Source organism: Paralichthys olivaceus, chromosome 18, assembly GCF_024713975.1.
Source record: "Paralichthys olivaceus isolate ysfri-2021 chromosome 18, ASM2471397v2, whole genome shotgun sequence".
Lineage (NCBI taxonomy): Eukaryota > Metazoa > Chordata > Actinopteri > Pleuronectiformes > Paralichthyidae > Paralichthys > Paralichthys olivaceus.
In genome coordinates, this window is record NC_091110.1 from 3,168,428 (window position 1) to 3,192,579 (window position 24,152).

At 39.8% G+C, this 24,152-nt stretch overlaps 2 protein-coding genes across 11 annotated transcripts; both read left to right on the forward strand.

The window, feature by feature from the left end:
• The first annotated feature begins 381 nt into the window (after nt 1-381).
• On the forward strand, nt 382-22,343 carry LOC138405414 (class I histocompatibility antigen, F10 alpha chain-like). 10 transcript variants are annotated; one of them, XM_069513809.1, is made up of 9 exons: nt 384-544; nt 10,477-10,737; nt 11,708-11,986; nt 12,946-13,248; nt 13,561-13,656; nt 14,005-14,022; nt 14,160-14,177; nt 14,676-14,760; nt 21,966-22,343. In XM_069513809.1, the coding sequence occupies exons 1-8, from the start codon at nt 490-492 to the stop codon at nt 14,753-14,755; spliced, it is 1,110 nt and encodes a 369-aa protein (XP_069369910.1). In that variant the 5' UTR covers nt 384-489; the 3' UTR covers nt 14,756-14,760; nt 21,966-22,343. The 10 variants fall into 10 exon arrangements, with proteins under 10 accessions (XP_069369911.1, XP_069369913.1, XP_069369910.1 ...); XM_069513806.1 differs by lacking the exons at nt 10,477-10,737; nt 11,708-11,986; nt 12,946-13,248; ... (3 more) ...; nt 14,676-14,760; nt 21,966-22,343 and adding exons at nt 2,866-3,126; nt 3,590-3,868; nt 4,379-4,681; ... (3 more) ...; nt 6,126-6,210; nt 6,564-7,166 and having other exon boundaries at nt 384-540; XM_069513802.1 differs by lacking the exons at nt 384-544; nt 21,966-22,343 and adding exons at nt 7,888-8,075; nt 15,119-15,721.
• Nucleotides 16,110-20,745, forward strand: LOC138405415 (major histocompatibility complex class I-related gene protein-like). Its single transcript, XM_069513813.1, has 4 exons — nt 16,110-16,857; nt 18,178-18,438; nt 19,640-19,918; nt 20,432-20,745. The coding sequence occupies exons 1-4, from the start codon at nt 16,671-16,673 to the stop codon at nt 20,743-20,745; spliced, it is 1,041 nt and encodes a 346-aa protein (XP_069369914.1). The 5' UTR covers nt 16,110-16,670.
• Nucleotides 22,344-24,152: the final 1,809 nt, after the last annotated feature.

Below are 24,152 nucleotides of genomic sequence, written 5' to 3' on the forward strand. Positions count from 1 at the left end.
TTAGTTTTAAGGCTGCTTCCACTCAACTAGCAGTAACGTGCTGTGGGACACCCCGACAGAGACACACTCACCTGGACAGGTCCATCATATATATATACAGTCAGACCAGACATCATGCAGATGTGAACCACTTCAGGCAATGATGTGACACTTCTGCTCTCCTTCTTGTGGCCCAAACAAAATGGATGTGATTCTAAGTTGCCCACTTGTAAAATAATATCACAAAACTAATTCAGGGTTGACTTGTGACCCAAATCTGGCGACCAGAGCTTTACTTTCACTTTCATTAATTACCTCAGTTGGTGAGTTTCACCCGGATTTAAGTGACTAGAGGCTGATCCTGAGTTCTCATTGGCTCAGGTTGTCACCTCCTCATTTGGGTTCCCTTATCTCGTTGTTTTATGTCTCTGCAGCCACAGTCCGTCTCTCTGTGGACAAAAGACCTCATCTACCTTCAGTCCAGCAAAGAGAAATATACCACCGCTCACAATGCACACTTTACTTTTCCTGCTTCTACTGGCAGGAACACACAGCGCGACGGCAAGTGAGTTCTAGTTTCTACTTGATTATTTCACACTTGGTTCCTCATCACGTGTCTCGTGTTTCATGTTGTTTATAAAAAGTTGTGAAGAAATAACAGGTTCAGTCTGTTGATGTGAATCAAGACTGTTATTGATGTAAATATATATATTTGAACATCTTTTTAATGGTTGATGATTCATTTCCCATCGCCTCAAACACCTCAATTATTCATCTAAACTGGGTCAGCTGACAAATAAGGCGACGACTCAGTTTTGTTTTTTATTGGAGTCAGTTGGTGGCGCTGTTTCCACAGATACAGAAAGTGCTGAGGACAAACAGCTTCCTGCTTTGTTGGTTCAATATTCCACATTATTTAGGCTGAGAAAGACCGTGAGTAACATGACTGACAGGACTTATTACTAATGAATGATCTGTTATCAATGTGACCTCCTACTCCAATACAATCAACACAATAATTACTAACACACAACACAAATTCATCTAGAATGTAAATGATAGAAGTGAAAAGAAGCAGGCAGACAAAGAGTCATGATGAGGCTGCCTCCATAATGAAGAAATGACAGATGTCTGTTACAGTTTTTTTCAGTCGCTAACAAGCGTTTGTCCAACCAGTGGTCACATTTTCAAAACTCTAAACACAATTAGCACAGCATCTGTCTTTTGTGGCCATACCATTCACACATTTCATGTCGTTTTCACACAATATGCAGTCAGTGAACACATTTACACAATGCTTACATTTTCTTAACAGACAAGCTATACCTCCCAACAAAATTATGGACTGTTTTTGTAACATCCCACAATGGCAAAAACAATTTTTCAAACCTTATATACAGTCTAAAAACCTCTTCTGCAATGATATCAGTTCTAAAACAATATATCTCAGCTGATGATAAACAAACAATTGAATAATTGACACACAGCTGATTTAAGTTGGGTAAATTGGGCAAACCACAGCTGATTCCAGGCTTAGACTCTGTGGCATTACTTATACAGTAAAAGGAGGACTTTGAGGAGTGATGTTTTTGGAAACAGAAAAAGACAAAGACTGTAATGTCTGGACGAGGAAGAGTTAGAGCAAGGGGCCCAGGGAGAAGAGCAGGCCCAGTGAGAGATGCAGTGAGAGGTGCAGTAAGAAGTGCAGGTGCAGCACAGTTGATGATTGCCAAGGGTGGATCCGACATTCCAAGCGGTTTTATCCCCGGTGCATCGCCTTAGATAATATCAGATGCGATGTTCATGAAAACATGTGGCCTAACCGTGAAGATTGCAGAGATTACATGCAGGAATTTTGTGCTTTTTTTAGTCCCCCCCCCCTTTTTATCTGGGCTTTTTGCCGTTGTTTATTTGTTCAGAATGCTCTTGTGTGATTCATCGATATTTTTTTTCATTGTAAGCAATACTGTAAAACGTTTTTACAGTATTGATACAGTAAAGGGAAAAAAACTGATTTGCTTTTTACTGGAATGCTTTTGAATGTGAACACTACATGTAAATGGTTGTATTTATATTGTGCTTTTCTAGTCTTGAAGACCACTCAACACTCTTTACACTACAGTTTGCCATTCACCCATTCACACACACAGTCATACATACAGTGCTTCTATAACTAGCACTTTTTTGTTGTTCTATTGGGCAGTTCGGGGTTCAGTATCTTGCCCAAGGACACTTTGGCATGCAGATGGGAAGACTGGGGATTGAACTTCCGACCTTCTGGTTGAGGACGACTGCTCTACGCCACAGCCACCCCGTGGCATGTGGACATGACATGTGGACATACAGTTTCCAACCAAGACATTTAGTGTAAAAACAGTGGATTGTATGTTTTGCATGCAAATACCTGTAAAACTGAAACATAAAAGTCTATGCAGCTTTTGTAATGTCAGCAATAGCCAGTATTTTGAAACCTGGTGTACCTTCCAGTGTTTTGGTAAAGTTAGTGTGTTCAGAGAAAGATGTGTTCTATTTTGAAATGAAGAGTTAGTATATATTTAACATAATGTGTTTTTGAGAAGAAAATTATCAATTTGGCCAATTGTGGTTTGTAGATGTGAGTCTATGTTAAGAGTTTAGAGAAAGTATCTGAAGTATGGGTAAGCACCTGTTAGCGATTGAAAAAAACTGTAAGACGTAGAATTCAAAGTAAAGAGTGTCTGGACTCTGGAGCAGACGTTTTATCTATCAATGTATTTCTGTGTTTGTTTACCACACAACAGAGATTCTGAAGTTGTCTTGAATGTACTTCATGTCTTCTTCACTCTGAGTGCAGTGATTTATTAAACATTCTGAAACTAAAGTCAGGACTTTAACTTTTTCTTGCAGGGACTCACTCTCTGAACTATATGTACACCGCATCCTCTCAAGTCCCAAACTTTCCAGAGTTTGTGGTTGTTGGTTATGTTGATGAAGTTCAGATTTTTTACTATGATAGCAACACAAAGACAGTAGAACCCAAACAGGACTGGATGTTGAAGACAACAGATTCACAGTACTGGGAGAGTCTGACTCAGAAGTATTTCGGTCACCAGCAGATCTACAAAGACAACATTGAAATTGCAAAGGAACGCTTCAACCAGACTGAAGGTTTGTTTACATTTCACTCTCTAATAATAACAACACACACACACACACACTGTGTTATGGGTCAGAGAAGAACTTTAAATTCAGGTGCAGATCAGAGGCTGATCCAGGAATATTTTCTATCTCTTTTGGTTTTTCAACATTTTCCTTGATTTCCCAGAGTAACTCATGGTTCTTGTTAAAAAATAAGAGATGTTCAGTGACTGATATTTATGAGTTTGTGCAATTTGGTCATAAAAATGTCTCTAGTGAATTTAAATGTGTTTTCATGAGGTGACTGTTGGGCCTTGGTGGAGGTTTGTGCTGGACTGAGTGATGTTCTAGTTTGATGCTACTAAAATGGTGTGTGTCTGTGTGTGTGTGTGTGTGTGTGTGTGTGTGTGTGTGTGTGTCTGTGTGATTGTGTGTGTGTGTGTGTGTGGTGAAGGTGTGATAATAACAGCTCAGATCTCTGTCTCTCTCTCAGGTGTCCACATTGTCCAGTGGATGTACGGCTGTGAATGGGACGATGAGACTGGAGAAGTTAAAGGTTATAATCAACATGGTTATGATGGAAAAGACTTCATATCATTGGACCTGCAGACAGAGACGTGGAACGCTCATAGACCACAGGCTGTTATCACCAAACTGAAGTGGGATAATGATAAAGCGATACTTGCATATCTTAAGAACTACTACCTCCAGTTGTGTCCTTCCTGGCTGAAGAAGTTCCTGGAGCATGAGAAGAGCTCTCTGCTGAGAACAGGTGAAATCATAACCTCCATGAACGTGATGTTCCTCTTTCATTTCTTACTCTGTGGCATCACAGTGAACGTGAGCAAATACACAGACACCTGCTGTGAATTATTGTTAGACCACCCCTGAATTGAGACACAGCGGGAGTCTCCTCCCTCCTCACCCTCCGACTGACCTGCTCTCTTTGCACTTTAACAAAAAATACCAACATGAACCAGAAGTTATCAGGACCTGTTCAGTACATGAGGTTTACTTTGTGTTTGTATAAAGAAAATAAATATCGTGATATAAAACCGTCACCTTTCAATAAATACTGTGATATTACTCTGATGTCATATCGTCCACCCCAGTGTCTTTGCATCACTTCAGCCTCTGTCTCGTTCACATCTCACAGTTCTTCACTTGTCTCGTATATTAACAGACATGACTAATGCTAAATCAATGGAATCAAACATGAATGGTATTATTAGTATACAACACATTAGAATAACCCATAAACTCTCTTTATCTTTCTCCACAGAGCTTCCCTTGATGTCTCTCCTCCAGAAGTCTCCCTCCTCTCCAGTCAGCTGCCACGCTACTGGTTTCTACCCCGACATAGCCATGTTGTTCTGGAGGAAAGACGGAGAGGAGCTTCATGAGGACGTATACGTCGGAGAGATCCTCCCCAACCATGACGGGACCTTCCAGATGAGCACTGACCTGCAGGTTTCATCAATCCCACCTGAAGACTGGAGGAGGTACGACTGTGTGTTCCAGATCTCGGGTGTGAAGGAGGACATCGTCAAAAGACTGGACAAAGACTCAGTGGAGTCCAACAGAGGTGAGACTTGAATCAGTGATGACGGTGGGAAACACACAATTCATTTCCAATAACAGTCCTGCAGGTCATGTATGCTGACGTGTAGCAGGAGACGTTTTCTCTCTGTTGGTTTTGGGTCATTTTCTTTCATCACTTTTTATCAATAAATTTAGATCAGTGTTAGAAACAACAGCCGGACAAAGAAACAGGTTGATTGTCTGTGTGTGTTTGTTGTGTCTATTGTACAGGATTGTGGTTCAGGAAGATTATTGTCGTCTAACCTGCTTCATCTGTTCAGGTTGTGATGCTTTGTTTTTTTATTCCACTCAACAGAGAAGCCCACTGACATGACCACCATCATCATCATCATCGCTGCAGTGGTCGGTGTCGTCCTCGCTGTCGTCCTCGCTGTCATTGGATTCATCAAGTACAGGAAGAGGATTGGTGAGAGACCAACACAGAAGCTTTGTCCAATATTTTGCTGGTGTTTTTATTTCAGACTCTTTTAATGAATGCTTTGTCTGGATAATTCCTCACGAAACAAACTTCAGTTCCTCACACACAACATCTGTTTCAAGAGCTGCAGGGTTCACACAAAGTTTTCTAACTTCACTCTGCACCATAGATTGTTAATAAAAAGCTCTGCACACAACGTCCAGCACACAAATAAATAAAAGTGACAGTATATTGTGGATCGTTTGAGGAGGATCGCCACTAGAAAAAACAAAGACAAAATTCTGGTTGTTTTTTTAACTGTAATAACTGAAATTATTTGTATTTTCTTTTTATTTCAGTCAAATGTCTCCTGTGTTGTAAGTAAAACTTCTATTTCTACTCTGTTTTCTTTTAATATTAGTATAAATCGCCACTAGAAAAAACAAAGGCAAAATTCTGGTCGTTTTTTTTTACTGTAATAACTGAAATTATTTGTATTTTCTTTTTATTTCAGTCAAATGTCTTCCATCTCGTAAGTAAAACTTCTATTTCTACTCTGTTTTCTTTTTATACTAATATGCTTTATTAGGACGTCACGTCACGTTGACACAGCAGCTGAAAGTACTAATGTCCAGTTTTATAAAACACCCTCAACTCCTATTTGGTCCACTTTTTATTGGTCCACACTGGCACCAGTCAGGGAGGCGTTATGTTTTCAGGCTGTTCATCTGTTCGTGCCCATCTTGTGAACACGATATCTCAAGAATGCTTTGAGGGAATTTCTTCAAATTTGCCACAAATGTTCACTTAGGCCTTGTCCACACTACTGCCAATATTTATTTCAATGGATTTGAGGCTCCCCACAGGAACCTGACCCAGTGCAGGACTCTAGAAAACCCTCCTTAGATTAAATAGGCTTCATTTTGTGCTGAAGAGAGTTTTCAGGACTGTTCCCTGCAGTGTTGGTTGTTTGTAATAAAAGTGTCTGTTCAGAGGAGGATGGTCTCATGATGTGTTTCTGACCTCACAGCTGAAAATGATCCAAATGTCTTAAACACTCTGAATCCAGATGGACAAGTTTCTAATCCTCCAAGTGAGACGTCCTCCTGAACACAGTGAGTTGCTCCATATGTTCAACAAAACTTAAACTAAGTGCAAAGTAACACGTTTGTGATCATGTGTAAAACCTTTAATTAGAAAGAAAACAATCACTTGAGATGTTTAAGCGCAAGGCACAGATCAGAAACCTTCACGTTAACAGATTCAATGTTGAAATTAAAACTCAAATATCAGCAGTGACACAACAATTCAAATGTTGATAAACCAATTTGTTTTCCTGAGTAAAATTTGGTTTCACTGTTAAATGAAGGAATCATGGAAATATTAGGTGTCAATACTGCAAATACATAAAACACGTGGCTTTGTGGAACTGAACATTTAATCTTTCATTTTCTTTTTTTCACTTTAGGTGTATGGACGTTTGGAACAAGAAGCAGTGTCACCACATTCTCCCCCTTACACTGGGAGTTCACTGATTATTCATCACTCACATCCTAAACTGATGTCAGTGTTACAATTTATTAGGAGATTGGTTTATTTATTTATTCTTGGGTTGAGGTGGAGTGTCAGGTGTAGATCGAGGCAATAGGGAGAGACTAATGTCCCACACAGGGGGGCGGGGTAATCTCTCTTTTAGTGGACAACCCGACGCACCTGGGGGGAACAAAAGGAGGAAAACCCAGAGGAGGAGGATTGAGGCAGAGACACCACGGAGCGTGACTCCAAGAAGATACTCTTCCTAATCAGAGCAAGACCTTTTCTCAGACACTTTTCACTTTTCACTTTGCACGGTACAGCAGCGTCTGAGCTGCCGGAGCTCGGAGCCTGGCGTGGCATCAGGGGACGCCCAGCAGAAGACCACAGTAACGCAATTCCAAGTTTTATTTTTCACAGTGTAGAAACTGAATGTTGACATGTTGGGTTTTTATACATGAATGTTAAATAAAGCTGCTTTTCTGTTTCATTCCTTTTGTACTTCTGTTTTGAATAAAGTCCCTGATACTCTCTTGGATTTCTGTCTCTTTGTGATTCAATGTGTAGAAAAGTTGAACACATCTGTGAAAGTTCAAATGTTCATTATTGTCCCAGAGAATAAACAAATGTGGATTTGACCTGTAAGAGCAGCAAGGAAAAACCTATTTGGTCAAACCTGTGACTCTTTACAGGAAAAAGACAAAGACATTTTACACATGATGACAAAATGGTTGTGGTGGTTTTATTGTGAAGTAATTTGGTCTTTTCTCACGTTTGATTTGCTGCTGTCTTTAACAACCTCGTTATTTTAGGAGGATCATTGTTGTTTTGTTGTCAAGTGTAAAACCACTTTGTGATTGAGTGTTTTCATTATCAGACATGAGCAGATCCACTGATCTCTCGCTCACACTTAGTTTTAAGGCTGCTTCCACTCAACTAGCTGTAACGTGCTGTGGGACACCCCGACAGAGACACACTCACCTGGACAGGTCCATCATATACAGTCAGACCAGACAACATGCAGATGTGAACCACTTCAGGCAATGATGTGACACTTCTGCTCTCCTTCTTGTGGCCCAAACAAAATGGATGTGATTCTAAAGTTGCCCACTTGTAAAATAATATCACAAAACTAATTCAGGGTTGATTTGTGACTCAAACCTGGCGACCAGAGCTTTACTTTCACTTTCGTTAATAACCTCAGTTTGTTCACCCGGATTTAAGTGACTAGAGGCTGATCCTGAATTCTCATTGGCTCAGATGATGTCACCTCCTCTCTGTGTGTCCTCTCGTCTTGTTGTTTTTTGTCTCTGCAGCCACAGTCCGTCTCTCTGTGGACAAAAGACCTCATCTACCTTCAGTCCAGCCAAGAGAAATATACCACCGCTCACAATGCACACTTTACTTTTCCTGCTTCTACTGGCAGGAACACACAGCGCAACGGCAAGTGAGTTCTAGTTTCTACTTGATTATTTCACACTCGGTTTTTCATGACGTGTCTCGTGTTTCATTTTGGTTTATAAAAAGTTGTGAAGAAATAACAGGTTCAGTCTGTTGATGTGAATCAATACTGTTATTGATGTAAATATATATATTTAAACATCTTTTTAATGGTTGATGATTCATTTCCCATCGCCTCAAACACCTTAATTATTCATCTAAACTGGGGCAGCTGACAAATAAGGCGACGACTCAGTTTTGGTTTTTATTGGAGTCAGTTGGTGGCGCTGTTTCCACAGATACAGAAAGTGCTGAGGACAAACAGCTTCCTGCTTTGTTGGTTCAATATTCCACATTATTTAGGTTGATAAAGACCGTGAGTAACATGACTGACAGGACTTATTACTAATGAATGATCTGTTATCAATGTGACCTCCTACTCCAATACAATCAGCACAATAATTACTAACACACAACACAAATTCATCTAGAATGTAAATGATAGAAGTGAAAAGAAGCAGGCAGACAACGACTCATGATGAGGCTGCCTCTATAATGAAGAAATGACAGATGTCTGTTACAGTTTTTTTCAGTCACTAACAAGCGTTTGTCCAACCAGTGGTCACATTTTCAAAACTCTAAACACAATTAGCACAGCATCTGTCTTTTGTGGCCATACCATTCACACATTTCATGTCGTTTTCACACAATATGCAGTCAGTGAACACATTTCCACAATGCTTACATTTTCTTAACAGACAAGCTATACCTCCCAACAAAATTATGGACTGTTTTTGTAACATCCCACAATGGCAAAAACAATTTTTCAAACCTTATATACAGTCTAAAAACCTCTTCTGCAATGATATCAGTTCTAAAACAATATATCTCAGCTGATGATAAACAAACAATTGAATAATTGACACACAGCAGATTTAAGTTGGGTAAATTGGGCAAACCACAGCTGATTCCAGTCTGGCTTAGACTCTGTGGCATTACTTATACAGTAAAAGGAAGACTTTGAGGAGTGATGTTTTTGGAAACAGAAAAAGACAAACACTGTAATGTCTGAATGAGGAAGAGTTAGAGCAAGGGGCCCAGGGAGAAGAGCAGGCCCAGTGAGAGATGCAGTGAGAGGTGCGGTAAGAAGTGCAGGTGCAGCACAGTTGATGATTGCCAAGGGTGGATCCGACATTCCAAGCGGTTTTATCCCCGGTGCATCGCCTTAGATAATATCAGATGCGATGTTCATGAAAACATGTGGCCTAACCGTGAAGATTGCAGAGATTACATGCAGGAATTTTGTGCTTTTTTTAGTCCCCCCCCCCCCCCCCTTTTTATCTGGGCTTTTTGCCGTTGTTTATTTGTTCAGAATGCTCTTGTGTGATTCATGGATATTTTTTTCATTGTAAGCAATACTGTAAAACTTTTTTACAGTATTGATACAGTAAAGGGAAAAAAACTGATTTGCTTTTTACTGGAATGCTTTTGAATGTGAACACTACATGTAAATGGTTGTATTTATATAGTGCTTTTCTAGTCTTGAAGACCACTCAACACTCTTTACACTACAGTTTGCCATTCACCCATTCACACACACAGTCATACATACAGTGCTTCTATAACTAGCACTTTTTGTTGTTCTATTGGGCAGTTTTGGGGTTCAGTATCTTGCCCAAGGACACTTTGGCATGCAGATGGGAAGACTGGGGATTGAACTTCCGACCTTCTGGTTGGAGGACGACCGCTCTACGCCACAGCCACCCCATGGCATGTGGACATGACATGTGGACATACAGTTTCCAACCAAGACATTTAGTGTAAAAACAGTGGATTGCATGTTTTGCATGCAAATACCTGTAAAACTGAAACATAAAGTCTATGCAGCTTTTGTAATGTCAGCAATAGCCAGTATTTTGAAACCTGGTGTACTTTGATTGACTGCATGTACCTTGTGAAGTGAAAACAAGAGTTATTCTCTGACAGAATAATTTAATTTTGAGTCAGATTTCCAGTGTTTTGGTAAAGTTAGTGTGTTCAGAGAAAGATGTGTTCTATTTTGAAATGAAGAGTTAGTATATATTTAACATAATGTGTTTTTGAGAAGAAAATTATCAATTTGGCCAATTGTGGTTTGTAGATGTGAGTCTATGTTAAGAGTTTAGAAAAAGTATCTGAAGTATGGGTAAGCACCTGTTAGCGATTGAAAAAAACTGTAAGAATTCAAAGTAAAGAGTGTCTGCACTCTGGAGCAGACGTTTTATCTATCAATGTATTTCTGTGTTTGTTTACCACACAACAGAGATTCTGAAGTTGTCTTGAATGTACTTCATGTCTTCTTGACTCTGAGTGCAGTGATTTATTAAACATTCTGAAACTAAAGTCAGGACTTTAACTTTTTCTTGCAGGGACTCACTCTCTGAACTATATGTACACTGCATCCTCTCAAGTCCCAAACTTTCCAGAGTTTGTGGTTGTTGGTTATGTTGATGAAGTTCAGATGATTCACTATGACAGCAACACAAAGAAAGCAGTACCCAAACAGGACTGGATGTTGAAGGCAACAGATTCACAGTACTGGGAGAGTCTGACTCAGAAGTATTTCGGTCACCAGCAGATCTACAAGAACAATATTGAAATCGCAAAGGAACGCTTCAACCAGACTGAAGGTTTGTTTGTTTGTTTCACTCTCTAATAATAACAACACACACACACACACACACACACACACATACACACACATACACACACACACACAAATTCACAACTTCATTTATTTTATTTGATCTCAAATATTTACTAATTAATCAAACATGTGATCAATAGATTTAAATATTTTAGTAAAATCTCAAATGTTTTGTGAAGATTCTTAAATTAATTAAATAATTAAATAATTAAATACAGTGACAGACATTTTCACTACTTTCTGATATTTGCTTCAGTTTAAACAAGTGATTGATTCATTAACAAAATACAGAATCAACAACAACCAGAATGATTAGTTTGAAAATTCAATTAAATATATCAAATCAACAGTAGAGCAACAAATTCATGTCACTGTGCTGACCACAGTGTGTCCACAAAATAAGAAACACACCAGAGAATCACACGTTAGATTAGATTTACCCAAACACAGTGTCAAAGCCAGAAGACATTTATATACTGTAGTGCTGAAGAAGACATTTATTACTGGATCAGCAGAAAATAATTATCAACAACTGTGAATTTGGTGTTAGCAGTAAACTGTGTGGATGGATGTGTTATGGGTCAGAGAAGAACTTTAAATTCAGGTGCAGATCAGAGGCTGATCCAGGAATATTTTCTGTCTCTTTTGGTTTTTCAACATTTTCCTTGATTTCCCAGAGTAACTCATGGTTCTTGTTAAAAAATAAGAGATGTTCAGTGACTAATATTTATGAGTTTGTGCAATTTGGTCATAAAGATGTCTCTAGTGAATTTAAATGTGTTTTCATGAGGTGACTGTTGGGCCTTGGTGGAGGTTTGTGCTGGACTGAGTGATGTTCTAGTTTGATGCTACTAAAATTGTGTGTGTGTGTGTGTGTGTGTGTGTGTGTGTGTGTGTGTGTGTGTGTGGTGAAGGTGTGATAATAACAGCTCAGATCTCTGTCTCTCTCTCAGGTATCCACATTATGCAGTGGATGTACGGCTGTGAATGGGACGATGAGACTGGAGAAGTTAAAGGTTATGATCAACATGGTTATGATGGAGAAGACTTCATATCATTTGACCAGCAGACAGAGACGTATATCGCTCCAACACCACAGGCTGTTATCACCAAACTGAAGTGGGAAAATGATAAAGCTGAACTTGCATATTATAACAACTTCTACACCCAGGAGTGTCCTTCCTGGCTGAAGAAGTTCCTGGAGCATGGGAAGAGCTCTCTGCAGAGAACAGGTGAAATCATAACCTCCATGAACATGATGTTCCTCTTTCATTTCTTACTCTGTGGCATCACAGTGAACGTGAGCAAATACACAGACACCTGCTGTGACTCAGTTTGTTCACTTTCTATCATCATCGCTCTGATTCCCTCTCCTTCCCTCCTTTCTTCTCTCTCTCTATCTCTCTCTCTCTCTCTCAATGCGCTTTTTATGCCTCTGCTCCGGCGACACCTAGTGGCCGCTGGCATTATGTTCCCGGGTCGTCTGTCCGTCCCATCACTGTGAACACGATATCTCCAGAATGCCTTTAGGGAACTTCTTCAGATTTAGTACAAACATTCACTTTGAGTCAAAGATGAACGGATTAGAGTTTGGTGGTCAAAGGTCAAAGGTCAAGGTCACGGTGGCCTCACAAAGTATGTTTATGTTTTTCTTGAACGTGATGTCATCAGATCAGCTTCAGATTTGGTACAAACTTTCACTTGGACTCAGAGATCGATTAGTTATTGATTAGATTTTGGAGCCTGGAGGTCAAAGGTCAAGGTCACAGTGACCTCATGTTACTGTGAATGTGTTAGACTGAGACACAGCGGGAGTCTCCTCCCTCCTCACCCTCCGACTGACCTGCGCTCACTTTGCACTTTAACAAAAAATACCAACATGAACCAGAAGTTATCAGGACCTGTTCAGTACATGAGGTTTACTTTGTGTTTGTATAAAGAAAATAATTATCGTGATATAAAACCGTCACCTTTCAATAAATACTGTGATATTACTCTGATGTCATATCGTCCACCCCAGTGTCTTTGCATCACTTCAGCCTCTGTCTCGTTCACATCTCACAGTTCTTCACTTGTCTCGTATATTAACAGACATGACTAATGCTAAATCAATGGAATCAAACATGAATGGTATTATTAGTATACAATACATTAGAATAACCCATAAACTGTCTTTCTTCTTTGTCCACAGAGCTTCCCTGGATGTCTCTCCTCCAGAAGTCTCCCTCCTCTCCAGTCAGCTGCCACGCTACTGGTTTCTACCCCGACATAGCCATGTTGTTCTGGAGGAAAGACGGAGAGGAGCTTCATGAGGACGTGTACGTCGGAGAGGTCCTCCCCAACCATGACGGGACCTTCCAGATGAGCACTGACCTGCAGGTTTCATCAATCCCACCTGAAGACTGGAGGAGGTACGACTGTGTGTTCCAGATCTCGGGTGTGAAGGAGGACATCGTCAAAAGATTGGACAAAGACTCAGTGGAGTCCAACAGAGGTGAGACTTGAATCAGTGATGACGGTGGGAAACACACAATTCATTTCCAATAACAGTCCTGCAGGTCATGTATGCTGACGTGTAGCAGGAGACGTTTTCTCTCTGTTGGTTTTGGGTCATTTTCTTTCATCACTTTTTATCAATGAATTTAGATCAGTGTTAGAAACAACAGCCGGACAAAGAAACAGGTTGATTGTCTGTGTGTGTTTGTTGTGTCTATTGTACAGGATTGTGGTTCAGGGAGATTATTGTCGTCTAACCTGCTTCATCTGTTCAGGTTGTGATGCTTCGTTTTTTTATTCCACTCAACAGAGAAGCCCACTGACGTGACCACCATCATCATCATCGCTGCAGTGGTCGGTGTCGTCCTCGCTGTCATTGGATTCATCGTGTACAGGAAGAGAAATGGTGAGAGACCAACACAGAAGCTTTGTCCAATATTTTGCTGGTGTTTTTATTTCAGACTTTTAATGAATGCTTCGTCCGGATCAGTCCTCATGAAACAAACTTCAGTTCCTCACACACAACATCTGTTTCAAGAGCTGCAGGGTTCACACAAAGTTTTCTAACTTCACTCTGCACCATAGATTGTTAATAAAAAGCTCTGCACACAACGTCCAGCACACAAATAAATAAAAGTAACAATATATTGTGGATCGTTTGAGGAGGATCGCCACTAGAAAAAACAAAGACAAAATTCTGGTTGTTTTTTTAACTGTAATAACTGAAATTATTTGTATTTTCTTTTTATTTCAGTCAAATGTCTCCTGTGTCGTAAGTAAAACTTCTATTTCTACTCTGTTTTCTTTTAATATTAGTATAAATCACCACTAGAAAAAACAAAGGCAAAATTCTGGTTGTTTTTTTTTACTGTAATAACTGAAATTATTTGTATTTTCTTTTTATTTCAGTCAAATGTCTTCCATCTCGTAAGTAAAACTTCTATTTCTACTCTGTTTTCTTTTTATACTAATATGCTTTATTAGGACGTCACGTCACGTTGACACAGCAGCTGAAAGTACTAATGTCCAGTTTTATAAAACACCCTCAACTCCTATTTGGTCCACTTTTTATTGGTCCACACCGGCACCAGTCAGGGAGGCGTTATGTTTCCAGGCTGTTCATCTGTTCGTGCCCATGTTGTTAACATGATATCTCAAGAATGCTTTGAGGGAATTTCTTCAAATTTGCCACAAATGTTCACTTAGGCCTTGTCCACACTACTGCCAATATTTATTTCAATGGATTTGAGGCTCCCCACAGGAACCTGACCCAGTGCAGGACTCTAGAAAACCCTCCGGAGATTAAATAGGCTTCATTTTGTGCTGAAGAGAGTTTTCAGGACTGTTCCCTGCAGTGTTGGTTGTTTGTAATAAAAGTGTCTGTTCAGAGGAGGATGGTCTCATGATGTGTTTCTGACCTCACAGCTGGAAATGATCCAAACGTCTTAAACCCTCTGAACCCAGATGGACCAGTTTCTAATCCTCCAAGTGAGACGTCCTCCTGAACACAGTGAGTTGCTCCATATGTTCAACAAAACTCAAACTAAGTGCAAAGTAACACGTGTGTGATCATGTGTAAAACCTTTGTTTTAATTAGAAAGGAAACAATCACTTGAGATGTTTAAGAGCAAGGCACAGATCAGAAACCTTCACGTTAACAGATTCAATGTTGAAATTAAAACTCAAATATCAGCAGTGACACAACAATTCAAATGTTGATAAACCAATTTGTTTTCCTGAGTAAAATTTGGTTTCACTGTTAAATGAAGGAATCGTGGAAATATTAGGTGTCAATACTGCAAATACATAAAACACGTGGCTTTGTGGAACTGAACATTTAATCTTTCATTTTCTTTTTTTCACTTTAGGTGTATGGACGTTTGGAACAAGAAGCAGTGTCACCACATTCTCCCCCTTACACTGGGAGTTCACTGATTATTCATCACTCACATCATAAACTGATGTCAGTGTTACAATTTATTAGGAGATTGGTTTATTTATTTATTCTTGGGTTGAGGTGGAGTGTCAGGTGTAGATCGAGGCAATAGGGAGAGACTAATGTCCCACACAGGGGGGCGGGGTAATCTCTCTTTTAGTGGACAACCCAACGCACCTGGGGGGAACAAAAGGAGGAAAACCCAGAGGAGGAGGATTGAGGCAGAGACACCACGGAGCGTGACTCCAAGAAGATACTCTTCCTAATCAGAGCAAGACCTTTTCTCAGACACTTTTCACTTTTCACTTTGCACGGTACAGCAGCGTCTGAGCTGCCGGAGCTCGGAGCCTGGCGTGGCATCAGGGGACGCCCAGCAGAAGACCACAGTAACGCAATTCCAAGTTTTATTTTTCACAGTGTAGAAACTGAATGTTGACGTGTTGGGTTTTTATAAATGAATGTTAAATAAAGCTGCTTTTCTGTTTCATTCCTTTTGTACTTCTGTTTTGAATAAAGTCCCTGATACTCTCTTGGATTTCTGTCTCTTTGTGATTCAATGTGTAGAAAAGTTGAACACATCTGTGAAAGTTCAAATGTTCATTATTGTCCCAGAGAATAAAAAAATGTGGATTTGACCTGTAAGAGCAGCAAGGAAAAACCTATTTGGTCAAACCTGTGACTCTTTACAGGAAAAAGACAAAGACATTTTACACATGATGACAAAATGGTTGTGGTGGTTTTATTGTGAAGTAATTTGGTCTTTTCTCACGTTTGATTTGCTGCTGACTTTAACAACCTCGTTATTTCAGGAGGATCATTGTTGTTTTGTTGTCAAGTGTAAAACCACTTTGTGATTGAGTGTTTTCATTATCAGACATGAGCAGATCCACTGATCTCTCGCTCACACTTAGTTTTAAGGCTGCTTCCACTCAACTAGCTGTAACGTGCTGTGGGACACCCCGACAGAGACACACTCACCTGGACAGGTCCATCATATATATATACAGTCAGACCAGACATCATGCAGATGTGAACCACTTCAGGCAATGATGTGACACTTCTGCTCTCCTTCTTGTGGCCCAAACAAAATGGATGTGATTCTAAAGTTGCCCACTTGTAAAATAATATCACAAAACTAATTCAGGGTTGACTTGTGACCCAGATCTGGCAAAAAGGAGCAGACCACCCAAGTGCCATCATTCCCCACTGCATGTGGGCCCGATGTGGGATGTGACGGATGAGGGATGTAGGTCAAATCTGGACCAAAACAGTTTTCCTGTGTAGGATTGTTCAAACAGCTGAAAATCACAAGTCATGACCATGAATGATCCTGTGGTTGTGGACCTCTGCTCTTCTTTCAACACAAACACATCCTCATGACCAGAGCTTTGCTTTCACTTTCGTTAATAACCTCAGTTCAGTTGGTGAGTTTCACCCGGATTTAAGTGACTATAGAGGCTGATCCTGAATTCTCATTGGCTCAGATGATGTCACCTCCTCTCTGTGTGTCCTCTTATCTCGTTGTTTTTTGTCTCTGCAGCCACAGTCCGTCTCTCTGTGGACAAAAGACCTCATCTACCTTCAGTCCAGCCAAGAGAAATATACCACCGCTCACAATGCACACTTTACTTTTCCTGCTTCTACTGGCAGGAACACACAGCGCGACGGCAAGTGAGTTCTAGTTTCTACTTGATTATTTCACACTTGGTTCTTCATCACGTGTCTCATGTTTCATGTTGGTTTATAAAAAGTTGTGAAGAAATAACAGGTTCAGTCTGTTGATGTGAATCAAGACTGTTATTGATGTAAATACATATATTTGAACATCTTTTAAATGATTGATGATTCATTTCCCATCGCCTCAAACACCTCAATTATTCATCTAAACTGGGTCAGCTGACAAATAAGGCGACGACTCAGTTTTGGTTTTTATTGGAGTCAGTTGGTGGCGCTGTTTCCACAGATACAGAAAGTGCTGAGGACAAACAGCTTCCTGCTTTGTTGGTTCAATATTCCACATTATTTAGGCTGAGAAAGACCGTGAGTAACATGACTGACATGCAAGAGGTCCTGGCTGCAGACCTCCACTGTCAGGAGAGTAACGACCGTTAAAGCAGACTTTATTGGGGATACTCTCCAACCTCCCAGACATAGTGACAAAATAACAGGCTATGAAAATATCGATCGAGGCTATGAAAAATAATCAAGAAAAATAAACAGGAAGAAAACCTTCTAATAATCAAAACCCACTCCGAGGATTGAAAAACCCAGAAAATAAAGAGAAATGAACCAACAGAAAATCACTCCACTAGGAGGAAAACAAAAGGCTAAGAACTCAAAACTCAAAACACTCCCAAAGGAGGAGAACCAAACTTTTTTTCCTAAAAATCGGAGGCTCTACTACTCTCTATGAAACATTTAACTAGAACAAAAAATTCAATTGTCTATTTGTAGCCTATTTGTAGTCTACTATAAAGCTGAGGATCTTGAAAAGAGGTCAAATAGTTGATCAATGAAAACATTGGAGGGCAGGAATAACACTGGTCAGTGCACACATCTTCTCTTAAGCTATTACTCATATTCACAAGCCATAAGATGTCATAAACCCAGCTCATATGCTGTGTTCAAAATGTTCATGATTTCACAATTTGAATTTTGTATATGATAATGAGGACTTTCAGAATAAATGTCTCATGTAGTAACTGGAAATTGAAGTAGTTTTCACTTCACATGAAATAATCTGCAGTAGAAAATATTATTTTCTAATATTAAATATTTGAGTCGTTAGATTGAATCCATGTAGAATTCAAAGTAAAGAGTGTCTGGACTCTGGAGCAGACGTTTTATCTATCAATGTATTTCTGTGTTTGTTTACCACACAACAGAGATGCTGAAGTTGTCTTGAATGTACTTCATGTCTTCTTCACTCTGAGTGCAGTGATTTATTAAACATTCTGAAACTAAAGTCAGGACTTTAACTTTTTCTTGCAGGGACTCACTCTCTGAAGAATTTCTACACTGGGTCCTCTCAAGTCCCAAACTTTCCAGAGTTTGTGTCTGTTAGTTTGGTTGATGAAGTTCAGATGATTCACTATGACAGCAACACAAAGAAAGTAGAACCCAAACAGGACTGGATGTTGAAGGCAACAGATTCACAGTACTGGGAGAGGGAGACTCGGAACATTTGGCATTACCAGCAGTGGCTCAAAGACAACATTGAAAACTTAAAGGAACGCTTCAACCAGAGTGAAGGTTAGTTTACGTTTCACTCTCTAATTATAACAACACACACACACACACAAATTCACAACTTCATTTATTTGATTTGATCTCAAATATTTACTAATTAATCAAACATGTGATCAATAGATTTACATTTTTTTGTAAAAATCTCAAATGTTTTGTGAAGATTCTTAAATTAATTAAATAATTAAATACAGTGACAGACATTTTCACTACTTTCTGATATTTGCTTCAGTTTAAACAAGTGATTGATTCATTAACAAAATACAGAATCAACAACAACCAGAATGATTAGTTTGAAAATTCAATTAAATATATCAAATCAACAGCAGAGCAACAGATTCATGTCACTGTGCTGACCACAGTGTGTCCACAAAATAAGAAACACACCAGAGAATCACACGTTAGATTAGATTTACCCAAACACAGTGTCAAAGCCAGAAGACATTTATATACTGTAGTGCTGAAGAAGACATTTATTACTGGATCAGCAGAAAATAATTATCAACAACTGTGAATTTGGTGTTAGCAGTAAACTGTGTGGATGGATGTGTTATGAGTCAGAAAAGAACTTTAAATTCAGGTGCAGATCAGAGGCTGATCCAGGAATATTTTCTATCTCTTTTGGTTTTTCAACATTTTCCTTGATTTCCCAGAGTAACTCATGGTTCTTGTTAAAAAATAAGAGATGTTCAGTGACTAATATTTATGAGTTTGTGCAATTTGGTCATAAAAATGTGTCTCTAGTGAATTTAAATGTGTTTTCATGAGGTGACTGTTGGGCCTTGGTGGAGGTTTGTGCTGGACTGAGTGATGTTCTAGTTTGATGCTACTAAAACCTGGGGGTGGGGTTTATTATTGACAGACTGACTCACGATTGGTCGAGCGTGTGTACCAGTGAGACCTTGGTACCTTTGCTCCATAACCGATCGCTCTGGATGACAGCGTTCATATCTGTTGTATTTTGGCTTCGTTCCTGGACAGTGGGAGGAAGTGGAGACGTGTCGTCCATCTTTATAAACAGTCATGGTCTGTTCCTGCCGCTCACATGATGTCACCACCTTCAACAGAGTAGATGAACTGTGTGTGTGTGTGTGCTTGTGTGTCTGTGTGAGTGTGTGTGTGTGTGTGTGTGTGTGTGTGTGTGTGTGTGTGTGTGTGTGTGGTGAGGGTGTGATAATAACAGCTCAGATCTCTGTCTCTCTCTCAGGTGTCCACATTTACCAGTGGATGCACGGCTGTGAATGGGACGATGAGACTGGAGAAGTTAAAGGTTATAATCAGGGTGGTTATGATGGAGAAGACTTCATATCATTGGACCTGCAGACAGAGACGTGGAACGCTCATAGACCACAGGCGGGTATCCTCAAACTGCAGTTGGATAATGATAAAGCTATACTTGCATATCTTAAGAACTACTACCTCCAGTTGTGTCCTTCCTGGCTGAAGAAGTTCCTGGAGCATGGGAAGAGCTCTCTGCAGAGAACAGGTGAAATCATGACCTCCATGAACATGATGTTCCTCTTTCATTTCTTACTCTGTGGCATCGCAGTGAACGTGAGCAAATACACAGACACCTGCTGTGAATTATTGTTAGACCACCCCTGAATTGAGACACAGCGGGAGTCTCCTCCCACCTCACCCTCCGACTGACCTGCGCTCACTTTGCACTTTAACAAAAAATACCAACATTAACCAGAAGTTATCAGGACCTGTTCAGTACATGAGGTTTACTTTGTGTTTGTATAAAGAAAATAAATATCGTGATATAAAACCGTCACCTTTCAATAAATACTGTGATATTACTCTGATGTCTTATCGTCCACCCCAGTGTCTTTGCATCACTTCAGCCTCTGTCTCGTTCACATCTCATAGTTCTTCACTTGTCTCGTATATTAACAGACATGACTAATGCTAAATCAATGGAATCAAACATGAATGGTATTATTAGTATACAATACATTAGAATAACCCATAAACTGTCTTTCTTCTTTCTCCACAGAGCTTCCCTTGATGTCTCTCCTCCAGAAGTCTCCCTCCTCTCCAGTCAGCTGCCACGCTACAGGTTTCTACCCCGACATAGCCATGTTGTTCTGGAGGAAAGACGGAGAGGAGCTTCATGAGGACGTGTACGTCGGAGAGGTCCTCCCCAACCATGACGGGACCTTCCAGATGAGCACTGACCTGCAGGTTTCATCAATCCTACCTGAAGACTGGAGGAGGTACGACTGTGTGTTCCAGATCTCTGGTGTGAAGGAGGACATCGTCAAAAGATTGGACAAAGACTCAGTGGAGTCCAACAGAGGTGAGACTTGAATCAGTGATGACGGTGGGAAACACACATTTCATTTCCAATAACAGTCCTGCAGGTCATGTATGCTGACGTGTAGCAGGAGACGTTTTCTCTCTGTTGGTTTTGGGTCATTTTCTTTTATCACTTTTTATCAATAAATTTAGATCAGTGTTAGAAACAACAGCCGGACAAAGAAACAGGTTGATTGTCTGTGTGTGTTTGTTGTGTCTATTGTACAGGATTGTGGTTCAGGGAGATTATTGTCATCTAACCTGCTTCCTCTGTTCAGGTTGTGATGCTTTGTTTTTTTATTCCACTCAACAGAGAAGCCGACTGACGTGACCACCATCATCATCATCGCTGCAGTGGTCGGTGTCGTCCTCGCTGTCATTGGATTCATCGTGTACAGGAAGAGGATTGGTGAGAGACCAACACAGAAGACAAAATTCTGGTTGTTTTTTTAACTTTAATAACTGAAATTATTTGTATTTTCTTTTTATTTCAGTCAAATGTCTCCTGTGTCATAAGTAAAACTTCTATTTCTACTCTGTTTTCTTTTTATACTAATATGCTTTTTTAGGACGTCACGTCACGTTGACACAGCAGCTGAAAGTACTAACATGTCCAGTTTTATAAAACACCCTCAACTCCTATTTGGTCTTTTTATTGGTCCACACCGGCGCCAGTCAGGGAGGCGTTTGTGCTGAAGAGAGTTTTCAGGACTGTTCCCTGCAGTGTTGGTTGTTTGTAATAAAAGTGTCTGTTCAGAGGAGGATGGTCTCATGATGTGTTTCTGACCTCACAGCTGAAAATGATCCAAACGTCTTAAACACTCTGAACCCAGATGGACCAGTTTCTAATCCTCCAAGTGAGACGTCCTCCTGAACACAGTGAGTTGCTCCATATGTTCAACAAAATTCAAACTAAGTGCAAAGTAACACGTGTGTGATCATGTGTAAAACCTTTAATTAGAAAGGAAACAATCACTTGAGATGTTTAAGAGCAAGGCACAGATCAGAAACCTTCACGTTAACAGATTCAATGTTGAAATTAAAACTCAAATATCAGCAGTGACACAACAATTCAAATGTTGATAAACCAATTTGTTTTCCTGAGTAAAATTTGGTTTCACTGTTAAATGAAGGAATCGTGGAAATATTAGGTGTCAATACTGCAAATACATAAAACACGTGGCTTTGTGGAACTGAACATTTAATCTTTCATTTTCTTTTTTTCACTTTAGGCTTATGGACGTTCGCCAAAATATGCAACTGCAGATCCAGAATCTCTGTCCTGTATTCAACCTGAACACTCACCTTCGTGACGTGAGGCCACGTTTCCCCTGATGAGACGTGAGAGGTGTCACATCACAAACTTATTATTTTGTGTTTTGCCACCATAAATTCAGCAACTTTACAAATTTAACAAAGTAAAGTTAGTTGAAGAAAATACTTTTACTACGTTTACAAATACTTTAAATTTCCTTTGTTTGTTATATTTTTTACAGTGTAGAAATTGAACGTTTAGTGTTGGGTTTTTATAAATGAATGTTAAATGAAGCTGCTTTGCTGTTTCATTTCTTTACTTCTGTTTTTAATAAAGTCCCTGATACTCTCTTGGATTTCTGTCTCTTTGTGATTCAATGTGTAGAAAAGTTGAACACATCTGTGAAAGTTCAAATGTCCATTATTGTCCCAGAGAATAAACAAATGTGGATTTGACCTGTAAGAGCAGCAAGGAAAAACCTATTTGGTCAAACCTGTGACTCTTTACAGGAAAAAGACAAAGACATTTTACACATGATGACAAAATGGTTGTGGTGGTTTTATTGTGAAGTAATTTGGTCTTTTCTCACGTTTGATTTGCTGCTGACTTTAACAACCTCATTATTTTAGGAGGATCATTGTTGTTTTGTTGTCAAGTGTAAAACCACTTTGTGATTGAGTGTTTTCATTATCAGACATGAGCAGATCCACTGATCTCTCGCTCACACTTACTTTCACTTCCGTTAATTACCTCAGTTTGTTCACCTGGATTTAAGTGACGTAGAGGCTGTACCTGAATTCTCATTGGCTCAGGTGATGTCACCTCCTCTCTGTGTGTCCTCTAGTCTCGTTGTTTTTTGTCTCAGCAGCCGCTCACAATGCACACTTTACTTTTTTGTCGTAGATGTATGAATTGAATAAGTTGTTGATTGATTCTTCACTGACTAATCTGCTGATTTGTGTTTTTTTCAGTGTAATGCATTGTCTGGACAGCATGGGGGTCTTAGACTTGGACGACTACGATGATGAGGAAGACTTTTGCTCAGATGTTGTGGCTGAGGAAGACCCCTGGGTGGAGGAGGCTTCAGTTGTACCACAGTCAGAGGACACAGGCTCAGCTCCTCCTCACTCCAGTGTCAGGGTTGAAGAGCTGGTTCCCCCATGTGATGAGACTGCAGCTGCTGGCTCATCAGATGTTGTGGCTGAGGAAGACCCCTGGGTGGAGGAGGCTTCAGTTGTACCACAGTCAGAGGACACAGGCTCAGCTCCTCCTCACTCCAGTGTCAGGGTTGAAGAGCTGGACCTCCCATGTGATGACACTGCAGCTGCTGGCTCAGATGCAGAGAAATCAGCTGAGAGCCAACAATTACCTGATGCAGCTCAAGAGACACAGCTCTGTGAAGACACTCGTCCTGCCAGAGTCAGCAGACTGAAGAGGATGAGGAAGTTTTTGGGCAGAATTGTAAAGAGAGTGAAGAGATTGTTCAAATGAACGTGGATGAAGGACAAGTGGAAATGTATTTTTATTTTTCTAAATTGGAAAAAAGTCAATAAAAAGTGTTAATAAATAAATAAAAGTGTTAAGTAACATTTTCTTGTTTTGTTGTTTAACCAGTTACTTTAAAACTTAAAATACACATGTAATAATATTGGAAAAAAATAAGCAAAATTAAAAATCCTTATACAGTTACCATCGGATGTGTTTATTTCTAAACTGCCCCACATCATCAAGATGACCCTGAAACTTTGTGCATTGCCATCTAGTGGCTGTTACATTCGGCCACAAAAACATGTTCAGAGTTTTATTGCAAAATAAATATAATAGGAAAATAAGATGCAGTTGCTTCAGTTTTTCACTGGGCTGAGGCTGAAGTCAAAGATGGTGTCTGCTGTAACCCGCTTTCTCCTCCCAACCATGCACCATGCCCACCAACTTATAGAGGTGCCCTCCTCACCTTTTCACAAATGATAATGATAATTATTATTATTTCAATTAGAGAGATGACTATGACTCTGACAGCAAATCCTAATGTAGACTTCACAAATGGTTCACTTGTATGTATAGTGGTCAAGTTTAAGAATTGACAGAGTAGTACATTAAACATCAATTAACTGTGTATGACTACTTTAAGTCACTACCTAACCAGGTACATTCAATTCATTTA

Excerpts from the sequence above, each read along its gene's own strand:
- LOC138405415 (XM_069513813.1), top strand. The coding sequence starts at position 16,671 with ATGATGTCACCTCCTCTCTGTGTGTCCTCTTATCTCGTTGTTTTTTGT. Across the intron at positions 18,439-19,639 it reads ACGCTTCAACCAGAGTGAAG|GTGTCCACATTTACCAGTGG; the intron begins GTTAGTTTACGT and ends TCTCTCTCTCAG. Across the intron at positions 19,919-20,431 it reads GAGCTCTCTGCAGAGAACAG|AGCTTCCCTTGATGTCTCTC; the intron begins GTGAAATCATGA and ends CTTTCTCCACAG.
- LOC138405414 (XM_069513802.1), top strand. The coding sequence starts at position 7,889 with ATGATGTCACCTCCTCTCTGTGTGTCCTCTCGTCTTGTTGTTTTTTGT. Across the intron at positions 8,076-10,476 it reads AACACACAGCGCAACGGCAA|GGACTCACTCTCTGAACTAT; the intron begins GTGAGTTCTAGT and ends TTTTTCTTGCAG. Across the intron at positions 13,249-13,560 it reads CTCAGTGGAGTCCAACAGAG|AGAAGCCCACTGACGTGACC; the intron begins GTGAGACTTGAA and ends TCCACTCAACAG.